Source organism: Zootoca vivipara, chromosome 2, assembly GCF_965207765.1.
Source record: "Zootoca vivipara chromosome 2, rZooViv2.hap1.1, whole genome shotgun sequence".
Lineage (NCBI taxonomy): Eukaryota > Metazoa > Chordata > Lepidosauria > Squamata > Lacertidae > Zootoca > Zootoca vivipara.
Window position 1 is genome coordinate 86669401 of NC_142584.1, and position 23465 is coordinate 86692865.

The 23465-nt window shown below is 41.7% G+C and overlaps 2 protein-coding genes across 2 annotated transcripts; both read left to right on the forward strand.

Annotated features, from left to right (window-relative positions):
• Positions 1-2511: 2511 nt before the first annotated feature.
• On the forward strand, positions 2512-13128 carry SEC13 (SEC13 homolog, nuclear pore and COPII component). The gene is made up of 9 exons (XM_035106559.3): positions 2512-2603; positions 4283-4327; positions 5230-5345; positions 6496-6647; positions 7867-8000; positions 8636-8769; positions 10314-10434; positions 11586-11732; positions 12360-13128. The coding sequence occupies exons 1-9, from the start codon at positions 2601-2603 to the stop codon at positions 12468-12470; spliced, it is 963 nt and encodes a 320-aa protein (XP_034962450.1). The 5' UTR covers positions 2512-2600; the 3' UTR covers positions 12471-13128.
• Positions 12457-23206, forward strand: GHRL (ghrelin and obestatin prepropeptide). Its single transcript, XM_035106562.3, has 5 exons — positions 12457-13684; positions 19020-19168; positions 19279-19392; positions 21203-21311; positions 23049-23206. The coding sequence occupies exons 2-5, from the start codon at positions 19061-19063 to the stop codon at positions 23066-23068; spliced, it is 351 nt and encodes a 116-aa protein (XP_034962453.1). The 5' UTR covers positions 12457-13684; positions 19020-19060; the 3' UTR covers positions 23069-23206.
• The last annotated feature ends 259 nt before the right edge of the window (positions 23207-23465 follow it).

Below are 23465 nucleotides of genomic sequence, written 5' to 3' on the forward strand. Positions count from 1 at the left end.
CCCAAATGGAAGAACAGGCACAACTACTCATTGTCTGCACAGCGCTTTCTAAATTGAAGAAGAAATAATATGCAATATTATTATTATTTTTTAAAATCCTACATGCAAGCTGAGATCTCTGAAGGAATAAATCTAAAATTCTTTAAGTGAAATAGTATAGAAAAGGAGAAGGGTTGTAGCTTCATGGTAGAGCATCTGCTTTGGTATGCAAGAGGTCCCAAGTTCAGTCCTTGGCATCTCCAGGATATGTTTCCTACCTGAAACCCTGAAGAGTCGCTGCCAGGCAGTGTCAACAATATTAATCCAGATGAACTAATGGCCTGACTCGGCGTATGGCAGCTTCCTATGTTCCTATGGAAGCGGTTTACTTATAAATTACTTACGAACCAATCCCCTGAAAAATTTGGCATAGCTAAACCTACTGAAACAAACTGGCTTTTGTAGCAGAACTCTGCATAGGACCAGGTTGTCAACAGGGATTTCAATGGGAAAGTATTGCTGGGTCCTCTTGCCCTCACCCATAACCTTTCTTGGTAAGCCATTTTTATTTCTATTGTACAGATTAGGAACGGTGAATTTCCCAAGGCCATATAATCCATCCATGGCAGAGGAAGTACCTTAGCACAATCCTGTGTGTGTGTATACCGGTACTCAGAAGTAAGTCTCTCCGAGTGCAATGGGACTTACTCACAAGTAAGTGCATGTAGGACCGATAGCCACAAACCGATTTTCTAGTGGCAACTTACACTAGCTCTGTGACTGATTTAACTTGTATCTAGAATCTACTTACCTGGTGTCAGATACAGTGGTACCTTGGGTTAAGAACTTAAATCATTCCGGAGGTCCGTTCTTAACCTGAAACTGTTCTTAATGTAAGGTACCACTTTAGCTAAGGGGGCCTCCCGCTGCTGCCATGCCGCCGTTGTGCGATTTCTGTTCTCATCCTCAAGCAAAGCTCTTAACCCGAGGTACTATTTCTGGGTTAGCGGAGTCTGTGACCTGAAGCATCTGTAACCCGAGGTACCACTGTACTGTACAAACCCCTGCCCAGAGAACATGCTTTTCCAGCGCTTTCAAAACGTTCTCATTGCAGGTTACAAACTGAAAATATTTAATGATTGCAAACAAATAAACCACTCTACTCTTTGAAATGAACATTAAGTTACTGCTACTTGTTTGCTGATTTGTGGGCTCAACTTTCCGCATACGATACAGCTTACAGTACACAAAACTGATCAGTATAAGTTTAGTATTTTGTTGGAATAAATTTTCATTTCTATGGGAAGCAATATATAATATGAATTTGGAAAAAATATGAAAAGACTGTTTACAGAGGGTCATTTGAACACAAGTTCTCTTATTCTGAAGAGTCTTTGGTGAGGTACTTTATCAAAAGCTTTTTGAAAGTCTAAGAACACAATGTTGGTAGGATCATCTCTATCTATATGCTTGTTGACACTGTCAAACAACTTTCTTAAAGTTTTGTGAGGCAGGACTTACCCTTGCAGAACCCATGTGGATTCTACTTCTGCAGCACTTGATCTTCTAGATCAGGCATCCCCAAACTTCGGCCCTCCAGATGTTTTGGACTACAATTCCCATCATCCCTGACCACTGGTCCTGTTAGCTAGGGATCATGGGAGTTGTAGGCCAAAACATCTGGAGGGCCGCAGTTTGGGGGTGCCTGTTCTAGATGCTTGGTAGTTCAATCTTTAACAATACTTTCCACCATTTTTCTTTCCACATATATTAAACTAACTGTCTGGTAAACTCTCAGATCCCCCTACTTTCCAGTCCGCAGGTGTGGTGGGGCTGACAAATTGCATATTATTATTTTTTGTAAGATCAGCAATCTGACTGTTGAGTTCTCTCCAGTGGATGCCATCCAGACCCAGAGATTTGAGAGTTTTTCTATTGCCAAAAAGTCCTAGAATTATTGCAGTGCTATTTGCCTCAGTTTCTCATTCTTGAAGAAGTTCATTCAGGCACAGAGGTTGTATCCTACATCTGCTGTGAAGAAGAAAGCAATTTCAGCTTCTCTTGCATACGTTCACTCCAATATACAAATGCATAGCCCATTTTTAGCTTCTTAGCAGCAGTTATGAGGCATGGCACGATTGCCCTTGGGAGCCAGCGAAGTGCATTTGTAGGTGGCAGGCTCAAATGTTGTTTTCAGCCACTGTGCTCACTTTGAGTAAATCACCCTTGCCCTACCTCGTAGGGAAATCGCAAGGAGTTGGGCGGGAGAGAGAAACAATGCCAGTATAATTCCCTTTGAGGGGGAAAGCTTCATTTTTGGGGGGGGGGCAAAGAAGCCGCCATGGCCAGTGGCTGAATTAAAAGAGAGGACGGACTGCCAAGGGTCAGGGGCGGCGCCAAGGGAAAGCGGCCTCCACCCGTGAGGAGCCGATGGGAAAGAAGGGCGGAACGAGCGGCAAGCGGAACCTTTGCGCGTTCAGCAGGAAGACCTTTATTTTCCCGGCCGGGAGGCCTTCGTCGTGGGACGCGCGTCTCGGCGGCGGTTTGCCACGTCTGTGAGCGGCTGAGAGCGAGAGAGCGGCTGGTGCAGCTGGAGACCCTCCTCCGCCCCGGCCGTCACCATGGTGAGGGGGCGCTCCGAGAGGGATAAAGAGGGGCCGTGGCCCAGTTCCCTGCTTCCCGCGCTGAGCTATTCGGGGTGCGGTGGGTGCCTGGGCGGGGGTGGGGAGGACGCGCTTCCCTGGTACTGGACGTGGGGCTGCTCCTAGTAACGGGGTATCCTCGCACACCTTTTCCCAAGGGATGTCAAGCCTGCGAAGGGTCCCCACCGCCGCCACCCACCACACATGAGATTTCGGGAAGCTTTTAATATTTGATGAATTAATTGTATTTTAATATTTTTGCTGGAAGCCGCCCAGAGTGTCTGGGGAAACCCAGCCAGATGGGCAGGGTATACATACTGTATGTATGTATAAATAAATAAATATTATTTATTATAAATTATCGATTGATTGATTGAGGGGGGGGCTGCTCGGCGGAAAGCGCCGTCGCCCACTCCCGGGCTGAGCCCCATCTCCTGAGCTGGCCACATATTCCCCAACAGGGACACCCTAGTTTACTTGTTACACCCCTGTTTTCCCACACGAGGAGGGTCAGTGAGCGTGACACATAACACACACACCCGGTTTTACGTCGCCGAAGGATTGGCTTTTCTTGTTTGGTGCGTTTACTTTCGCAGTAGCTGCGACGCTTTAAAAACAAAAGGTGTCTGTTAAGAACAAATCCTACCCAAGGTCTGGGTCAGCTCCAAAGGGTTTGATATCTTGTCTCTAACAGGAAGCCCACAACCAGGACATGACGGCAGTAGTGCTTAGCTTCCCCGCCCCCCACTGCTCCCACATTAACAGACGTGTTTCCTGGAGGTTCCATTTAACTGCCATATTAAATAACTGCTGAAGGATCTATTGTCCATGCTTTTGCCTAATTCCCCTTTAAATAATCTAAGTCAGGAGACTTACCCCAAGTGTGGGGCCTGATCCAGCCAGCTGCAAAAAGAAGAAAAAATAAATAAAGTTGGTAGTGCTGGGGTGAATGGAGCCCAGTGCCTATAAATATGTGGTGGATAAAGCTACTAGGGTTTACTAGTCGTGGTTATTTAATCTCTAGTATCAGAGACAGTTTGTCTCTGAATTAGTTGCAGAGAATCTTGGTGGAAGTTCAGTTGTGCTCATGTCCTTCTTGTGGGAATCTTATAGGTATCTCACTGGCTACTGCAAGAACAGAAAGCTGGATTAGATAGGCCTTTAGACCAGGCATCCCCAAATTTTGGCCCTCCAGATGTTTTGGACTACAATTCCCATCACCCCTGACCACTGGTCCTGTTAGCTAGGGATCATGGGAGTTGTAGGCCAAAACATCTGGAGGGCCCCAGTTTGGGGATGCCTGCTTTAGACTGATCTAGCAGGGTTCATCTTATGTTGTTATATATATTTACAGTGCAGCAGGAAGCTTTCAAAAGTGCAAGTTTTAACTTGCTATATCACATTCTACCTCTACTGATCTCAGTTTGATGTCAATGAGGTTCCACAGGTTGTTGAGTTCAGAAAGTGATTGTACACATGTGGATGCTGCAAAGTCACCTGAGGGTTAAATCAATTTTAACTTTAGGGACACCCACTAAACAATGCAGTCAACCCTTACAGAAAAATGTGAAGCAAAAGATGATGGCATGTTTTAATCATTGAGTGAAAATCTAGGGTCTGATATTTATTTTAAAATGTCTTGCTGTATATTTTCCTACTAGGTGTCTGTAATTAATACAGTGGACACTTCTCATGAGGACATGATTGTAAGTATTTGCTTTTTTTAAAAAATTATATATCTCCCGTCAGAAAAGAGAGAAATTGGCATAATTAACTTTATTTTAAAAGAATGAAGCAAATGACAGAACATTTGTCCTAAGCAATTTCTTCCAGAACTGTGCTCTGTCATAATTCCCATTTGTGTCAGTCAGGACTTAGTGTTGTGTACATATGGTGTGAAAAGCTGTTAATGGCAATCTTGCTACAAGCTTTATCCAGGGTAAATACCGGTAATAGATACTTTCTGAGTGAGTAGTAAGTAGTTTTCCAATCCTGCTCCTACCGTTAACTTACGTGTATTCCGGCGTATAAGACGACTGGGTGTATAAGATGACCCCAACTTTTCCAGTTAAAATATAGACTTTGGGATATACTCGCCATATTAATAAGACGACCCGGCATATAAGACGACCCCCGACTTTTGAGAAGATTTTCCTGGGTTAAAAAGTCTTATACGCAGGAATATACAGTAGTTTACTATTTGGTACAGGTTCTATTCTATATTATTGCAGCTTAGCCATGTTGTATCAAAATAGCAGATAATGTTGTGGCATAAAGTTAACATGACCTTCCCAATTGCTTTATACTCTCCATCCTTAAATTTTACCTATTCCCACTAGAAGCTGAGGTGGTCAGGGCAATTTCTGCCTTCTTGAGACTCTAGCCCCGTTTTGCCTGATAGTCATCACTATCTCAGTCTGGTACGATATTGGTTGCATTTGGGTTTTCCAGGAAAATGCTGTGTGATCACACTTTTTCATCTTACTGCACTGTGATATTCAGCATTTTAACATTTGGATTTGTTGCTTTTGAGATTTTTAAAAAACCTGTTGTATTAATTAATTCAGAATTTATAGATGATCATGAAAACTTCTTTATTACTTTCCAGCATGATGCTCAGATGGATTATTATGGCATGCGGTTGGCAACTTGTTCCTCAGACAGATCAGTGAAAATATTTGATGTAAGGAATGGAGGGCAAATTCTCATAGCTGACTTAAGAGGGTGAGTCAATTAAAGAGAACATAATCCTATGACATTTCCCCAATTTCAGCTTCTGCTTAGGGATACAATTAATGGCTTTGGGGGCAGAGTGGTGAAAACTTAATGTGCTTTGTTTACATACACAATGTTCCATTTGCTTTACAATGTGTTCCTTGAAAGCTGTTTAACAAAACACTTCTTTGAAAGTGTATCATTTATGATTGGCTAAAATAAGCCTCAGAATTACTTACATGCCTCTTATTTTGCAATTTTCAATTACCACAGTCTGAGGGAGGGGAAACCTTTTTCTTTCATTTCTTTGGGGGTATGTATTGGGACTGCAGCATGCCAGCACAATCTCCTTTTCTGACACCCCTTTCCTCTCCCTTTCTGTCCTACCATGCCCAGCACACTGCTAGGAAGGAGGGACAGATCACACTCAAAAGGGGGCTTTCTTCCCCTCCTTCCACCACTCTACTGATTTCAGCCTTTCCCCCCCTATTTTTCCTTCCTTGCCAGAGCTCCTTGCCAGATCAGTTGCAAAAGGCTTCTCTCTTCCCCCTCCATTGCTCTGTCTGTTTAATCTCCCCTTCAATTTGCCCTCATGAAATTAGACCAAGGACTGTACAAAATTAATCTAAGGACTACATGAACTGTCAGGCTTCATGTTCCCAATCCCTAATTTACTAGGAAGGGGAGGGAGATTTCAGCATACAATCATCAGGAATAGTGGTGGGGCAGAGGAAAGAGTGAGAGAATGAACAGCAGAGGAGCTGTAGTAAATAAGGCATTGGGCATAATGAGTACTTCCCTTGGTTGAGGAACTAGAGAGCTGAAATATTTATTTTAGAAGACTTTGGATGAAAGGGATTTTAAAAGAGAAAGAGGATTCTGTGGAATTTGTTGTTAATTTGGCTTATTTTTCCAGCAAATCCCTTGCCCCTGTTTCCTAGACAGTGACTATTTTTGTAACTGAAAATTCCATATTTTTCCCTTTATAAAAATGAATGGAAAGATACTGAATTTCTGACTACAAAATATCACTTTGATATTTTAGTGGTAATATGTATCTATAACTGAATATGACACTGAATGGCTTGTAAATGCTCTTGATAATAAAGTCTTGGTGCACTAATATCCCCCCCCCCAAAATTAATTCTGCTTTTTGTAGACACGAAGGCCCTGTGTGGCAGGTGGCTTGGGCTCATCCCATGTATGGAAACATCCTGGCTTCCTGTTCCTATGACAGGAAGGTTATTATCTGGAAGGAGGAGAATGGTACTTGGGAAAAGGCACATGAATACACAGGGCACGATTCTTCAGGTACTGGCTGTTCTTCCTGCTAGCTGGCTGAGTACAGTTGTACCTTGGAAGTTGAACAGCCTAGTTCTCTAACATTTCGGCTCCCGATCGAAACCCGGAAGTGACTGTTCCAGTTTCCAAACATTCTTTTGGAAGCTTCCTGCAGCCAATCGGAAGCCGCTCTTTGGTTTTCGAACGTTCTGGAAGTCAAACGGACTTCCGGAACAGATTCCGTTCGACTTCCAGGGTACGACTGTACTTTGTTGCTTCAGTTATAATTTTCATGCATTGATTAGAAGCTTCATGTAATCATGCTGATCCCAGATCTTTGTTTGGTCTTCCTTAATTGAGCCTACTGTTGCATGTCCGTTGTCCTTTTCTGTGTAATGTTCTATTAAAGACCGAACTTCACAGACAGTGAAAGTACAATAATTTATTTAGGAAATAAAACCATACCAACTGGAATGGTGATGGCATTTTATTGCATTTTGTTATCATTCTGATTGTGAGCCAGTTTGAATGGATCTTTGTCTAGGAATGCGGCATTAAAAAAATCTCTGTTATTACAATGCAACTGTGTGCTATAAACCGCATTTCCAGATGTTACATTTTACTAATTTTGGTAATGCATTTCCAAGAATCAATAAATTATGTACTGTCTTAAGTGCAGTCACAGAGAAATCTACCATCTAAAATTCCTAAAACTTAGTTGCTATTTAAAAACAAAACATTTAAGCATAATGTGACAGAGTTTTAATCCACTTAACAAGCGCAGGCTTCTGCTCTGATTGCCTCAGTCATTGCTGACAAATCTATTAAGGTCAAGGACACGGGTGGTGCTGTGGGTTAAACCACAGAGCCTAGGGCTTGCCGATCAAAAGGTCGGCAGTTCGAATCCCCGCGACAGGGTGAGCTCCCGTTGTTTGGTCCCTGCTCCTGCCAACCTAGCAGTTCGAAAGCACGTCAAAGTGCAAGTAGATAAATAGGAAGGTAAACGGCGGGAAGGTAAACGGCGTTTCCATGTGCTGCTCTGGTTCACCAGAAGTGGCTTAGTCATGCTGGCCACATAACCTGGGAGCTGTACGCCGGCTCCCTCGGCCAGTAAAGCGAGATGAGCACTGCAACCCCAGAGTCGTCTGCGACTGGACCTAATGGTCAGGGGTCCCTTTACACATGAATTCCCCTCAACTTTTAAGTAGTCTTTATAAATAATTCAACCAATTTTTGTGTTTTCTGGCAGTGAATTCTGTATGTTGGGCACCACAAGACTTTGGCTTGATCCTGGCTTGCGGCAGCTCTGATGGGGCCATCTCTCTGCTAAGCTGCAGTGGTGATGGAACATGGGAAGTGAAAAAAATCAGCAATGCACATACAGTGAGTAATTTTAATGGGATTCTTTTATTGTGTATTTCAAATATGGATGTTTATTTTAATGTTTGTGCAACAATTTTATTCTTTGTAAACTGCATAGAAACCTGTTTTGACATTAAGTTGCATATAATAATCAATTTTATTGCAGAAAGTTTTGCTACTCTGTAGTACTGAACTGAAGTTAAAATGAAAAGCCGCATATGGGAAGGCCCATATTCCAGTGGTTAGGGTGCATACGTGGAAGAAGACAGTCCAAAGTTCAGTTGCTGATGTTTCCATTTAAGAAAATCCTGGTAACAGGACTGGAAAAGATGTCTGCCTTAAAATACTTTAAAAAGCAGAGAACTGGTGCTAGTACAATAGGCAGTAGCTGTCTAGATCGACTGGCAGTGAAAGGCAGTTTCATAGGTCCAAACAAATAAAATGAAAAAGTTAGCATTGACTCAGGGCCTTCATTTCTCGACATAATTGTAGTGTTCTGTTTAACATGAAGTATTCAGAATAGCATGATAAAGGGTATGCTTAGTATGCTACTTCAGTAAGTATCCTGTCATTATGTTAGTTGTGTTAAGAAATATTTGGATGCTTGCTTTGGCTGCAAATAGGAAGAAACTGCATAAATTTGTGTTCTTGCATAGATTGGCTGCAATGCTGTTAGCTGGGCCCCTGCAGTTGTACCAGGAAGCCTTATAGAACCGCCGTCAAGCCAAAAACCAAACTACATTAAGCGTTTTGCATCGGGCGGCTGTGATAACCTTATCAAGATTTGGAAGTAAGTTTTCCTGACAATTTACCTAAAGTCTTCCTATATGACAGGCCTTTCTTTATATTTCCTCTTTTCAACCTCCCGCCACCCACACTCCTCCCAAGGTATTAAAATTGCTTTAAAAGGCTTGATTTCTGACTCTAACCTCGCTCACTCACGCTCATTCCATGTCAATCCGTGCACTTCCATGCCTTGGAGTCAAAATGTCTTTATCTGGAGTTTCAAACAGCAGCTGTCTTCTGAAGAGACTTACAAAAAAATTACCTCCATATTCACAGGCAGCTTCAAATTTGGCATGGGAAGCTGCTGTTTAAAACAGAAAGTCCTACAAAACCCGTGTTATAAATGAAGTGGGTTGTCAGAATAAGGCTTTATGAAATTCTTCTCCTTTATGTTTCTTGGGTATGGGATCAGCCTGCTATTTGTAGTGTTGCTTTGACAGAATGGCTGTCCCAACTTTAGGTTTTTGCTGTTGTTTTGTGAAAGGTTAGCATATTTTATTGTTATTACTGTTATTGTTTAAATTTATATAGTCATCCGTAGATCTCAGGGCATTTCACAACATATAATTACTATATAAAAAGCACAAAATACATAATTAAATATAAGAAGGAAAACAAACCAAGAATCCCCCCCATCCCATGATACATTTTTTAAAAGGTTTTTTATTAAGTCAAATACAATCTATGTTCTACTAATAAATTTGTGGATGTTTATTCAAAACCTGCCAAGGTCCAAGTCTTTTTGTTTTTCTTTTTAAATGATTTGTAAATAGTTCCCATTCTTCTTGAAGTCACAGGTTGTCCTTCTCACGTAGTTTATATTGCCAATTCCGCATAGCTCATAAGTTTTTCTTGCCATTGTTCTTTCATTGGGACTTCCTCATTCTTCCATCCTTGTGCTAACAAGACTCTTGCCGCTGTTGTAGCATACATGAATATATTCTTTGTTTTCTTTAGCAGGTCTTGTCCTAAAATCCCTAACAAAAATGCTTCTTTTTTTTTAAATAAATGTCATTTTGAACATTTTTTTTTTAGTTCATTGTATATCATCTCCCAATTTTTTAAAATTTCTCTACATTCCCACCACATATGATACAAGGTACCTTCTTTTTCTTTACATTTCCAACCATCCCATGATACATTTAAAAGGACATGGGATGTCAATCAGCCAAAGGCCTGCTTGAAGAAAAACGTTTTCGCCTGGTGCCTAAAGGTGTATAATGAATACGCAAAGTGAATCTCCCTGGGGAGAGCATCCCACAAACAGGAAGCTTGTTCTCATATTGGCCAGACCTCTCATGGAAGGAAGCACATGAAAAAAGAGCCTCAGAGGATGATCTCAGGGTCTGAGAAGGTTCATATGGAGAGAGGCAGTCCTTGAGTTATTGTGGCCCTGAGCCATTTAAGGCATTATAGGTTAAATTGGGCCCAGATAACTGGCAGCCAGGATTACAACACTATAACAAGCTTCTGCATGGGAAATACGGTGAGAAGATGTTTTGTTTTGCTCTTTCTAAATTTGCACCTTTCTCCCTCGAATCCTGCCAGAGAAGAAGATGGCCAGTGGAAAGAAGAACAAAAACTTGAAGCTCACAGTGACTGGGTCAGAGATGTAGCCTGGGCCCCCTCCATAGGCTTGCCAACAAGTACTATTGCCAGCTGCTCACAGGTATATATCGAATGGCTGAATGGAGTAAATGATATACAGTTACTTTTCACATAACATTGAGCTACTATAGGCAAAGAAAGCTCCCGAGACCACCACCCTCTGCTTAGAAGCTGTCGTTGGATCCAGAGTTTCCATAAGTGAAACTCGGCTAATAGAAAGTTATTTGGAAGATAGGGTTGGGGGGGAGAGAGATGTAGTTTTCACCAATTCTTCCCTTCCCCTGTATCTCCCCAAAATCAGAGTAGTATGGAAAGTGGTGCAGAAGGCTTCAGGAAGAAGGGGAGATCAGCAGAATCACTTCCCCAAGCCTTCCTCCTCCAGGAGTCTCTGCTAGATCTCAGGCCCTACAGCAACTGGAAAGAGTCTGGATCCAACTGACTTTTTTTAAAAAAAAATCATATATTTTAGTTTCACTTTATTTCACCTAGCAAAAGATGTCCCTCTCACTGATCTATAAAATTCATAATCTAAAAGTGCAATTGCTGATTTATCAGTACACTGCTGACATGGCGTATACATCCAACAGGCTAGTTTGGGTAGCTCCGCAATTGATAACCGAGTCAAGCTTGCGGGAATTCATTGTGGCGCAGTCCTTTCTGGGCTGTACCACTTAGTCTTCAGATTTGGGGTTCCATATTTGATGTGCCATGTAAAAATAAAAATAATCTCCCTGCATACGGAAAGCTGGCATGTTAAAAGTTTTCAGTGATATTTATTTAAAAATAGTAAAAGTAAGCCTTCCATGTTCAGTTGTACAATGGCACACTTAAAGTTTGAAACAGTATAATCCAGGTAAAACCTATCCAGGGATGGGGAACTTTGCCCTCCAGATGTTGTTTGACACCAACTCCCACCAACCCCTGACAGTAGGGCCAATGGTCAGGAATGATGGGAATTGTAACACTCTATGTATTTTATACTACAAGTTTCTCACCTCTGACCTGTGTCAATATGCTATGTCTGTAAACTTGCTTGTTGGGAAATGTATACAATATTTTTATGGGCCAACAATTATGGGCTTCTAAATGGTGCAGCCACATGCCTTTGGGATGCTGCCTGAGTGGTTCTGAAAATAAGATGCCCTTGATAAGGAGGCCTTGCTGAATGTGAGCTTGCCCTTGTCCTTACAGCTTTGCTTGTTGTTTTTCTAGGATGGCAGAGTGTTTATCTGGATGTGTGATGATCCCTCTGGAAATTCATGGTCACCAAAATTGCTACACAAGTTCAATGATGTAGTCTGGCATGTTAGCTGGTCCATTACTGCAAATATTCTTGCTGTGTCTGGAGGAGATAATAAAGTGAGTGTAAAGCATTTTATTCTTATACTTTCAGTCACATGGCCATATGCAGGTATCAATCTAACTAGTTCTTATGCTCATGAGATCCAAATTTTTCAGTTCTGATCCTTATTTGTAATCAGAGAATAAACCAGCTTTCCAATTTGGATATATCAGGAAACTAAATTAACAAATGGCTGCATTTCAGTGTGAGAAACGGAGGAGGAGAGTGCACAAACCCAAGGTTTCTTCTTGTTTTATAAAGATAAGGTTTATAATACCAAGATCATCATATCTAAACCAGGCCTATATCTTCCTAGGTTCTAGCAGTGTGTGAGAGGGGGGATCTACTTTTTCTATAAATTTAATAACTTTTTTTAAAGTTAAAAACAGACATCAGTTAACCATATTTTCACTAAGTTGTATTGACTTTAGCGATGTTGGAAGAACGTTGTAAATTTAAACATTAGCTTGCCTTGTGTGAATTTAATTGAATCTGTTTGGAGTGGGAATACTATGCTGCCTCAAATATGAAATGACTGGCAACCATTGGCAAGGGGAAATTTTCAGAATAAACTCATGTTGCCAAGTGCAGTGGATTCTAAAACCTGGGCAAGAACTAAACACTCTTATTCTGATCTTTTACAGGTAACTTTATGGAAAGAATCTGTAGATGGACAGTGGGCGTGCATCAGCGATGTTAATAAGGGCCAGGGTGCAGTATCTGCTATTACAGAAGGGCAACAGAATGAACAGTGACAAATGGGTTAACATCAATCCCAAATTATCAATGCAAGGAAATAGACATGATTTTTACTACTTTTCTTATTAAACCAAATTTATTTGATCTGGCACAAGCAAAGCTAACTGGTTGCAGGAAAGCTATACATACCATAGCATTTTGCCTTAATTGACACTTGGTAAAATTCAAGGCAAACTGTACATCAAAAGGTATTGCTCAGTTGCAGTGAGATTTTTTCTTTTAAGCATCACTTCATTTTCTTCTTTAATTTGCTGGGGAACTCTTGATAAGCCTTCCATTAACTCCTCTCCATTAGGAGGAGAGGAAAAGTTTCTATGGATCAATATCTCTCTTTCAGAATGACTTGTTTTACTTACTACAGTCTTCTTATCATTTAAAGCCTGGTAATGTTTTCTCTTTCAACAAAAAGAAAGAAACTCTGCATCAGATACCTAATACAGAATTTGAACTTAAGCAAGAGAGATGGAGACTGCCATTTACACATGGAGAAGGATTACCAGAAATTCAAAGTTGCTTTTGTTCTACAGTTTGCCCTTCTATTAGTTGCAAGTACTTGTGAAATTGACCTCCAAAATATTATCAAGCTAATAAACTCTAAGCCACTTTGTGTACCTCTTTTTGTTTAAAAGAAAAAATAAAGTCTGATCAAAACAATCTCAAATGTTTGGAAAGAAGGCTACTTTTTTACAGAGGTTATTTTATATATTTACTCCCCCTGTAAATATGTATCATCAAGTTATTGGTCCAAAGCCTGCTTTTCCTTTTAACCAAAGGGTTGCTTCATAAAGAAGTAGAGTGAGAACAGCAAGAGCTTAAGAAGAGCAAAATCTTTCTGTGTGACAGAGAAGGAGATGGGGCGACAGTAAACGCTGACCGAGTTAAAAGTATTAAGAGCCAGATTTGAGGACAGCGATCATTTCTTAAGCAGGCTAGTTCTTTTCAGCCTCCTATTCTGCTTCGGTCAGATATCATGGGCAGTAATGTGTCTGCATCTGGGCACTGCAGTTTTAGAAGGGTATCAACAATCTGGAATGTGTATAGAGAAGGAAGCCAAATGAAGGCAAGGAGTCTGGAGAACAAGTCCTATGGTGAAAAGTTGAAGGAGTTTGAGAAGAGATGTGATATGATGTTCATCTATCATACAGATGTTGGGGCCATTTTTTCTGATGCTCCAGAGGGTAGGACCTGAAGCAACAAATTTAAACACAGGGTGAGTTTCTGCCTGTCAGTTGTTGTAGGAGTGAATTACCTGTGTCAGCACAGGATTGAACTACCGTACTTTTCTGTGTATAAGACTATGCTAAAAAGTGGGGGTCATCTTATACATGGGTAGTGCATAGGGTGGACGGTTGATTGGTTGCTGCTGCGACTGTCAACAACTATTGTGTGTGTTATTGGTTGCTGCGTCAATGGGTGGTGTTGATTGGCCGACGCTCCGGCAGTTGGGCGGGCGATTGACAGCCTCTACTGGTGATGGGACAGACGGGAGGCAGATTTTGCGACATGTGCGGGTGGATGAGCGATTTTCAGCACACACACACCCAAAAAAAGCTCAACAACTGTGTGCCATCTCCCCCATTTTCTTAAATTTGAGTCCCCAAAAATAGTGGGTGTCTTATACATGGGTGTGTCTTATAGATGGCTCTACCTGGTGCAAAAAGCTGTGGATAGACTGCTGATGGAGTGCTCAAAAGCTTGCACTGGCTGCATACCAGGCCAGGTTCAGGGCTCGTGTGTTAATTTACAAGGCCCTTGACAACTTGGGTGCAGGATACCTCAAGGACTGTCTGATTCATTGTAACCCTGTCTGATCACTGAGGTCTTCAGAGGAGTCGCTGTTAGTGCCCCCCCATGGCAAGGATGCATGGCTTATATCAGGGGTCAGCAAACTTTTTCAGCAGGGTGCCGGTCCACTGTCCCTCAGACCTTGTGGGGGGCCGGTCTGTATATTAGGGAAGAGGGAAAAAAGAATGAATTCCTATGCCCCACAAATAACCCAGAGATGCATTTTAAATAAAAGCACACATTCTACTCATGTAAAAACACACTGATTCCCGGACCGTCCACGAGCTGGATTTAGAAGGCGATTGGGCCGGATCCGGCCCCCGGGCCTTAGTTTGCCTGGCCATGGCTTATATCAACCAGCAGCTGTGCATTCATGTGGGTCTACTTTTATGGAACTCCATTCCAGCTGCGAAAAATAGGCCCCTTCCCTTTTTGAACATCTAATGCCTACTGAAGCAGCCACTTTATCTGAATTCTGATGTTAATAGTTTTCACTGATTTTTATCCTTATTGTGTGTTGTCTGTATACCACGTAGAGAAGATAGTAATTGAGCAGTGTATAAATTGCTTGAGTTGTGAGCAGAGAGGTGCCTTGTTCAAATCTCACCTCAGCTGTGAACACACATGCAATCCTATGCATACGCACACAAAGGTAAGACCCCTTAAGCTCGGTGGAGCTTCCAGGAAAGTGAGCATAGGATTGCAGACATGAGCAACTGCAGCATTAGGCTGAACAGGCTCCTGTAAGGATTTTGATATAATGTATGTGATGTGGGTGACCGGGTCTACCGCGCTGGTGGAGAGGCGCAGAAACCTCAAGCTGCGAGGTTTCTGGCATCACGGAGGGGGGGGGATTCCGCGGGAGCCACGCGGATCTCCACAAGAACCCCGGGTAGAGCATCCCGGGGGCGATGTGTTTTGACCACTTTACATCCCTCATACCTTCATAATGCCCTACGTACCCAAGCTGGATACAATTATATTAAAACAATATAAAAGCAAATCAAGCCACAAAGCCAACGATAAAAAGCAAGAGCAGTTAAGATCAGCAACAGCAAAATAAACCAATGACCTTCACTGGCTGATGGAAGATCACCAAAGAGCTGGCTCAGTGGGGGCCCCCAGAAGGCGAATGCCAAATCCGCTGCTAAATTTGCTATAAGCTTTATTTGTACATATCTCAGATTTGAGAAGTTTTCTCCCTTTATAGATGTTGGCTTAAACACTTAACAACTGTAACATTCTGTTTCAATGGGGGCATACATATAAGATCTCTAAGGTCAGTATTTCTGAGAACACTTCTAGATCAAGCTATTATGTCAGTGCCATAGCAAAGATAGATGCTTTCAGCTGATAAATGTTGCCCTCTTGCCCCTGAAACCCAGCCCAAAGGAATGCTTTGTTTTAATAGCAAAACCTTCACAAAAGGTCAGGTTTACTTGTTACCCTTCTGTCTACAGTTTCCACCATTAGCTCAGAATCTGATCACCCAGGCCATATGTCTCTGTTTTTTTTTTTTAAGGTACGAAAAATGGAATGGAAAAATCTACCATGCTGGAAAAAGCACAATCTTCCCTCCCTAAAGAGGGAGGCATATTTGCCAGTGTTGTGATTGTACCTTAATATTCAATTTAAAAAAACACCTATGGTGCTGTGGAACATACCGTATTAGGCAATTTGCTAGGTAATACATTGAGGGTCTTTAATAGAGTGTTCTGCTGCATGAAAAATGATTTATTGCCTTCTGTTGATAGCAGATTTGCAATCCTACTTATTCTTCAGTTCAAAAGAACTTACTTCCAAAAGGAAGCTTAGGATCACAGCCAAACTATAAGAAGTAACGGGGAAAACCCAAGAACTGTTTTTTGAGTAGTTTGGATCAGTTTAACCATATTGAAACTATCACACAAACAGGGAAACGAAAGAGGAATATGCAGAATTTCTCACATAACCAAAAAAAACGTTCTCTAGTTTAAAAAATTGTATTTTTGTCATATAGCTAAATATGTTGTAGACATTCCTACCTTCAAAGCAGTTCACGAAAGCACTACAACTAAAAAATGGCAACAAAATAAAACCAGCATCATTTGGAAGGAGGGGGGTGAATCTTAAAACTAAAAGCTAGGTGATTTTTTTAAAAGTCGTAACAGCATGTCAAAGGCTTAAAAGCGTAATGCCCAAATGAACTTCTCTGTTGTTGTTGTTTAGTCGTTTAGTCGTGTCCGACTCTTCGTGACCCCATGGAACATAGCACGCCAGGCACTCCTGTCTTGCACTGCCTCCCGCAGTTTGGTCAAACTCATGTTCGTAGCTTCGAGAACACTGTCCAACCATCTCGTCCTCTGTCGTCCCCTTCTCCTAGGGAGAGAACTTCTCTAGGGAGTGAATTGGTTGTGGCAACAGAAAAGTCATGGCGTCTCCAAAATAACCCTGGGAACTGTAGTTTGTTTAGGCCTTTGTTAACAAACTACAGTTCCCAGGATTCGTTGAAGCAAGTTGTTCCTTAAAGTGGTATAAAGAGAACTTTAGATGCATGGTGTGGATGTGACACTAGTCTCATGGCGCATGCAGCTGTAACTCTGAATGAGATTGGATGCAGAGCAAGGCCCTAATAGACAGGAAGGATTCTATGGGAAGAGGTGGTGCTTTCAAATATCCTGGCCTCATACTATTTAAGATTTGGGTTGTAAGAACCAACAGGTCCTACACACCACGATAATGATAATTATCTTGATTGTCAATAGATCAACATGGCACAGCCCCTTCCCATCCCACCCACTAGTGAAGTAGTCTCCAACTTTTTCAGACTTGGGATCCACCTTCAACCCAAACTTTGCATTTGGAAACCCAATTCTTATTCAGACCATATATTTGTATAGTGTTGGTGCTGCTGACTGTTGTGAACAACCTTGGATCACATTGTGAAGTGGGTCCTGGTCCACCTGTTGAAGAGCAATGCACAAAAGGAGAGGCAGGAGGGGAGGCAGGGAGAAATGAGAAGGATCCAGACTTAGGCTTGCTCTGGCTCAACTGATAATGATCTCCGAGGATCTCTAGTAGCGTATTTCCCCAAAACTGGATTTTCAGAAGCCATCAACCAATGCTGCAAGTTCAGGAAGAAGGGCATTGGGAGCACAAGAGTGAGGAATTGATTTGCATCATATTTCTGTATGGAGCTTTCCATTTCTGAAGGTATCTGTGGGTATCATATAACTTACCTGAGTAACTTACCTGCTAAAATCTAATTAATGCATTAAAAGGTTAATACCATAGAGTATGCTGTCCTACCAGGGACCCAGGTGGTGCTGTGGGCTAAACCACTGAGCCTAGGGCCTGCTGATCAGAAGGTCGGCGGTTCAAATCCCTGTGTCGGGGTGAGTTCCCGTTGCTTGGTCCCAGCTCCTGCCAACCTAGCAGTTCGAAAGCACATAAAAATGCAAGTAGATAAATAGGAACCGCTATAGCGGGAAGGTAAACGGCGTTTCCATGTGCTGCTCTGGTTTGCCATAAGCGGCTGTGTCATGCTGGCCACATGACCTAGAAGCTATACGCCGGCTCCCTCGGCCAATAATGCGAGATGAGCGCGCAACCCCAGAGTCGGTCACAACTGGACCTAATGGTCAGGGGTCCCTTTACCTTTACTTTAAGCTGTCCTACCAGGCTTAGCTATGTCACTTTCATCTTTACCTTGGGAGGAAATAGGTAATCAAGCCTAGTACCTGAGCAGCTCAGCATGTGAAGAGGTTTGAGCAGGTTGCTGCAACTCAACTGCATGGCTCTCACTAGCCATTTTGGTGTTCCTATATCAATAATTTGGAATTTTTACCACTTTGCAACCAAGCAAGTTTTATTGCCTGTGCAACTTTTCTGAATCTGATCTTTGGATAGTTTGTAAGTAAACCATTTTTTTAACTTGCCAAACATGTGGTCTTTTCCTATGCTGGGGTAAGAGGGAGACTTCTTTTCAAGGGGACATTTTGGAACTCAAGAGGGGCACATTTTAAAGGTCTAACTGCCTATATGTCCACATTTTGTTTTGCGGCATATTTTGTGGCATTAAATCTGCACGGGGGGTCTCTCGCCAAAGAATAGTACTTGTCTCCAACTTGGATCTTGCTACCCAGGAATTCTCTCTCTCTAAACAAAAATTTTAGGGGTGCTCTAATTTTGACTCAAGAAAATCACCATAGTGGTTTTATAGTTCAAATTGGGATTCACAAAATGTTATGGGCTATGTGTCCCCTTGTGACTCCCCAGAAAAAACTGTGTGTGCGCGCGCACGCGCCAGCTGTATCTTATTATTGTCCTCTTGCTATATACAAATTATTAGACAAATCAGATTTTTTCAAAAACATTAGTTTCTTGAAGCTAATGCATTAAATGCATTTTCTTATGTTTACTGTTTAACTTAATTGAAATGTGTTTCCAAGGAATGCCTAATACTACTTGGACTGAAAGGTATTATGTACACAAAGCAAACATTACTGATGACTATTTAAAGGCTTTCAACACTGCTCTCCATTAATTCATACGTGCAGGAAGTATTGGTAAGACGTTTTTCTGCCTCTTGCTTAGCATTGCTTTACATTGTTAAAAACATATACAGTACTGAGTTCATTAATGTATGGGGATCCTGGCTCTATGTGCCAAATTTTATTAAATGAAGGACTAATTAAAACTTTAGCAGTTCATGTGACTCACCTATTGAGTTTAAAACAAATAGTTTATTTTAGAATGCACCAGTTTTCTTTGTGTTGCAGGTCGATACAGCTTGAATCACAGGCATCTTTTAAAGACAACCATGTTTATCAGAAACATGGTGGTAGGAATGCTTCTTATCTGTTCTCTCTGGACAGAGACCACCACAGCCGGTTCCAGTTTTTTAAGTCCTGAACAACCAAAATCTCAGGTAAATGCCGAACACATTGCTATGGCTCCACAGTGATACTTTATAAAAAGGTGTTTCATCCTGGACAGTTAATCATTTGCCTGTTGGGTTTGCATGTGATTTGTTTTTAGCAGAGAAAAGTCTCCCCAAAACCTACAACAAAGTTCCATCGCCGAGATGCAGAAACATTTTTGGATGTTCATGGAAGTGAGACTGAGAGGGACAACAATGGAATAGAAATAAAGGTAACTACTCCATACCCTCCAACATTTCTCCAATAAAAATAGGGACATCCTAAGGAAAAGTGGGATCAAATCAGATACCAGGACAGCTTCTCTAAACCAGGGATGTCCCTGGAAAATAGGGACACTTAGAGCAGGGGTCCCCAAACTTACCCGGCTTTGGGCCGGATGCCCACTGCGCCGATTGCGTGGTGGGCCAGAGGGTGGGGGAGTGCGCACGGCTGTGTGCGCCCATGCGCAAACACTATTTCTGGCACACTCCCGACTTCAAAAGTGCCGGAAATAGCTTGTGCGCATTTGCAGAAGCCTCCTCCGACCCGGAAGTACACCGGAAATGATGCTTGCGCGTGCACACAAGCTATTTCCGGCGCTTTTCCGGGTCAGAAGTCGGCAGCCGCGCCGCGCCATGCTGGTAAGAGCGGGTGGCGGCAGCGGGGGTCCCCGGGGGCCGCATAAAAGAGCATTGGGGGCCATATGTGGGCCCCGGGCCGTAGTCTGGGGTTCCCTGACTTAGAGGGTCTGCTACTCCCCACGCCTGCTGCCCCAAATCAACTTGTCCCATACAAATTAAGAGTAAAACATTTCCCCTCCTCCCAAAACATTTTACTGTACATAGTATCTTAACAAAAGGGGGGGGCGGCATTAGACATAACATTTAGCATTTTCATGTACAAATAGTCACTGCCCAAAATCATACTCCAGCCAGAGATCAGTGCATATACAGATAACCTCATGCGCAGGGATATGATTATGGGTAAACCAAAGGGCCAGAACCTTGAATCTTTTATGCTGGGTCTCGGATCTCTTGCCTTTCTACTCACTTTTAAAACTTTTATTTTTCATTTGCTTACAGGGCAGATAGGGGTTGTAACTGAAGTCATTTTAGTATTTAGTATCTAGACACTGAACAGGATTCTTATTTGCAACAAGAATGAGATAATGAAGGACAGTACCCAGAAACTACTCTCCGTACAGTATATGAAAACGGGACATTCTTTACCACCTAATTTGGTATTTAGGTTTTCCAATAACCTTGAGAGAAGAAGGTACGAACAGAAGAGTCGGATAAGCTTTGCTGATAACTGGCTGCTTTACATTCTTGCTGCGTCTGAAACAAAACAATGTCCTTGTGGCATGGATAAACGTTCTGTGGCTCTCTGTATATATTGCCGAGATAGAGCAGGGTCTGGTCTGTCTAAACCAGGCTTCCTCAAACTCGGCCCTCCAGATGTTTTTGAGACTACAATTCCCATCATCCCTGCTAGCTAGGGATCCTGGGAGTTACAGGCCAAAAACATCTGGAGGGCCGAGGTTGAGGAAGCCTGGTCTATACAGTCTTGTCATACTATGTCCAGGATAGTGTCAAATGCCTGTTCCCAGAACATTCTGACAGTATCACAGGGCCACCACAGGTAAAATAGGGATTTCCAGTCTCTCTTGGACCAAGAACACAATGAAGTCATGCATGCAGGAATAAGGTGCGATGTCTGCAGAAATGACTTGTGCACTGCAGATGAGTTTGTCCATAAAAAGTGTTTCAGACTAGTTTCTGAAAGGGAAGCTCTTATGTGGCAGCTTCCCACACAGTTCTTAACCCTTCCATATTGGCCACAAAGCTCCAAATGTAACAAATTATAAATACAGTGGTACCTCTACTTACGAATAACTCTACTTACGAATGTTTCTACATTCTACATTCTACGAATGGAGCTCCGTCCGCCATCTTGGATGCGGTTTATTATTATTATTATTATTATTATTATTATTATTATTATTATTATTATTAATTTTAACGTCCTGCAACTTTTCTTAGTTCACTGTTCCCTTTGAAATTGGCATGAAAATCTCAGAAGATCAGTACAAAGACTATGGCCCAATACTGGAGAAGCTTCTGGAAGACATACTTGTTGAAGGCAATAAAGGTAACATTTCCTCATTCAAGGAACCAGGGTTCTTACCCAAATTCAATCCACAAGGTATTTGGAGATCAACTTAAATAGTAATAATAATATACCCCGTATAACACAACTTGAATATCCTCCCCTAAGTGTACATCAGTCCATGCAGGTGAAAGATCATAGCAGTGATAAAACAATGACATCAGCTGCAAAGGCAACTAACTCAATGCATTCTCTGCTTTTGTACAAGCTGTAGGCTCCTTTCAATCTACTTGATAAATATACTGTATCAGCTGTTTCTAGCCTAGGTCATCAGAGATTAAGGCTGCACATGAATGCACATCTACATGCGAGTAAGTTTTGGTGATCAAACAGAACTTGCTTGAGTATATTATGCTTAGGATCTGGTTGCACACCAACAATCCTAAATAGTTACTAGAGAATATTTCTCTTAAACCAGTGCTTGTAAGTAAATATGCTTAGATAGGACTGTACGCATGAATATTTTTGGATTATGCATTCAGAATAACTAGAAGGGCACCATGTTTTTCATTTGTAAATCTCGTGCATTTTCAACACCCATGTCATGATTTAATCATATTTTGAATGTATGGGACTTGTAATCTTAGTGGCAAAATGAGCTCCAGCCTTCCATTTTTGTTCCCTAAGGGTTCCAGACTATGCCTTAAGATACTGTATTTAGAAACCTAAGATCTATTTCTTAAGAAGAATCTTAATACAATAAAGCTGTTTAGAGGTGTAGCACCAGTACATTTGAAATACGGTGTACATTTCTCGTTGCCCCATCTCTAAAAAGACAACTAAATTGATTGATTTCAAACATCTTGACTGCAAGAAAAAGTCTAAGCATTAATACATTTTTGTTTAGAAAAATAAAATGCAATAGGGCGTGGGAAAAAAGGCATGATGGTTATGTACAGAGCCGTAGCTAGGTGATCTTGTGCCCCTGGCAGAACCATCCAGATTGCGCCCCCTAGCCACGGTCAAATTAGATCTTCTTTCCACCTCTTCTCCAACCCCCAACCCCCCCCCCAAATTCAATTCACCCTCTATTTAAAACCATTTCTCCTGAGGCAATAATCAATATATTTATGGACATATTTTTAGCCGATTTTGCACACACACCCAATCGCCTGCTCCCCTGGCAGGGGCCCACCTTGCCACCCCCTAGCTACGGCCCTGGTTATGTAGCACGAAGAGGGAAAGAAAATGTTAGTATACAGTTATATGGAACTGCCAGAGGCTTTTCCACCCAGGTGCTTAAGGTTATGCACATTTTTTGTGCATAAGCAACGGTTATTGGCACCAGATTGGAAGTGGTGGTGGTGCAGGGGACCCAATCTAAACAATGTATCAGGAAATCCTGTTGGCATCCCTGTAGGGTAGCACTCCTGCTAAAAGACCAAGTGTTCTATCAGTAAAGTCACCTATTAATGCAAGAACTTCTGCTGATGCAACAAGACTTCCTATGTCTTGTCTATATCTGCCCTAGTGGGTTGGGGAAACCCCCATAACTAAGAACAGATTTATTATTATTATTTTGCTGAAGTGTTCTCTACCCGCTTTACTGCTACTGATCCCATAGAGTTAACACTTTATGTATGGGGACAATATATATATAGCTTCTCATGTCTACCTTCATTCATATATTACTTGCTCTTTTAACAGGTAGAGCCTTGAAAGTCATTTTACATCAACATAGCTTTTTTATATTAACTACTGCCCTGTTGACCTTTTCAGAAAGCCAAGAAACAGAGTGAAAAAAATTGAAAATCAAGATGGTGGAGTTAACATAACAACTTTACATTGAAACAAGTTTCATGCTTTGAATTCAACTGCTTCAAATCTTACTTTATGCTGACATACCTAATAAATGCCTTTATTACAGAATGTTAAAAGCGTATCTGGCAACTTATTGGAAGATTCTGTGATGGCAAAGCTACAGAGCTTTTTAAGGAAATAAAATAAAATATGCAAATAAGAGGATAGTGGAAAGATTGTAATCAGGGAAAAGAGCTGGGAGACTAGAATGAATTTAGCTAGATACTGTACTATTGATTGCCTCATGCATTTGTTGCAGAAGAATATTTGAGCTTGTGCTTATTTATCAGTTTCTAAAACAGTGTGGAATTAATTTTAAGGAACTATATAACAGTG

Excerpts from the sequence above, each read along its gene's own strand:
- GHRL (XM_035106562.3), top strand. The coding sequence starts at position 19,061 with ATGTTTATCAGAAACATGGTGGTAGGAATGCTTCTTATCTGTTCTCTC. Across the intron at positions 19,393-21,202 it reads ACAATGGAATAGAAATAAAG|TTCACTGTTCCCTTTGAAAT; the intron begins GTAACTACTCCA and ends AACTTTTCTTAG. Across the intron at positions 21,312-23,048 it reads ACTTGTTGAAGGCAATAAAG|AAAGCCAAGAAACAGAGTGA; the intron begins GTAACATTTCCT and ends TGACCTTTTCAG.
- SEC13 (XM_035106559.3), top strand. Across the intron at positions 4,328-5,229 it reads CTTCTCATGAGGACATGATT|CATGATGCTCAGATGGATTA; the intron begins GTAAGTATTTGC and ends ATTACTTTCCAG. Across the intron at positions 8,770-10,313 it reads AACCTTATCAAGATTTGGAA|AGAAGAAGATGGCCAGTGGA; the intron begins GTAAGTTTTCCT and ends GAATCCTGCCAG.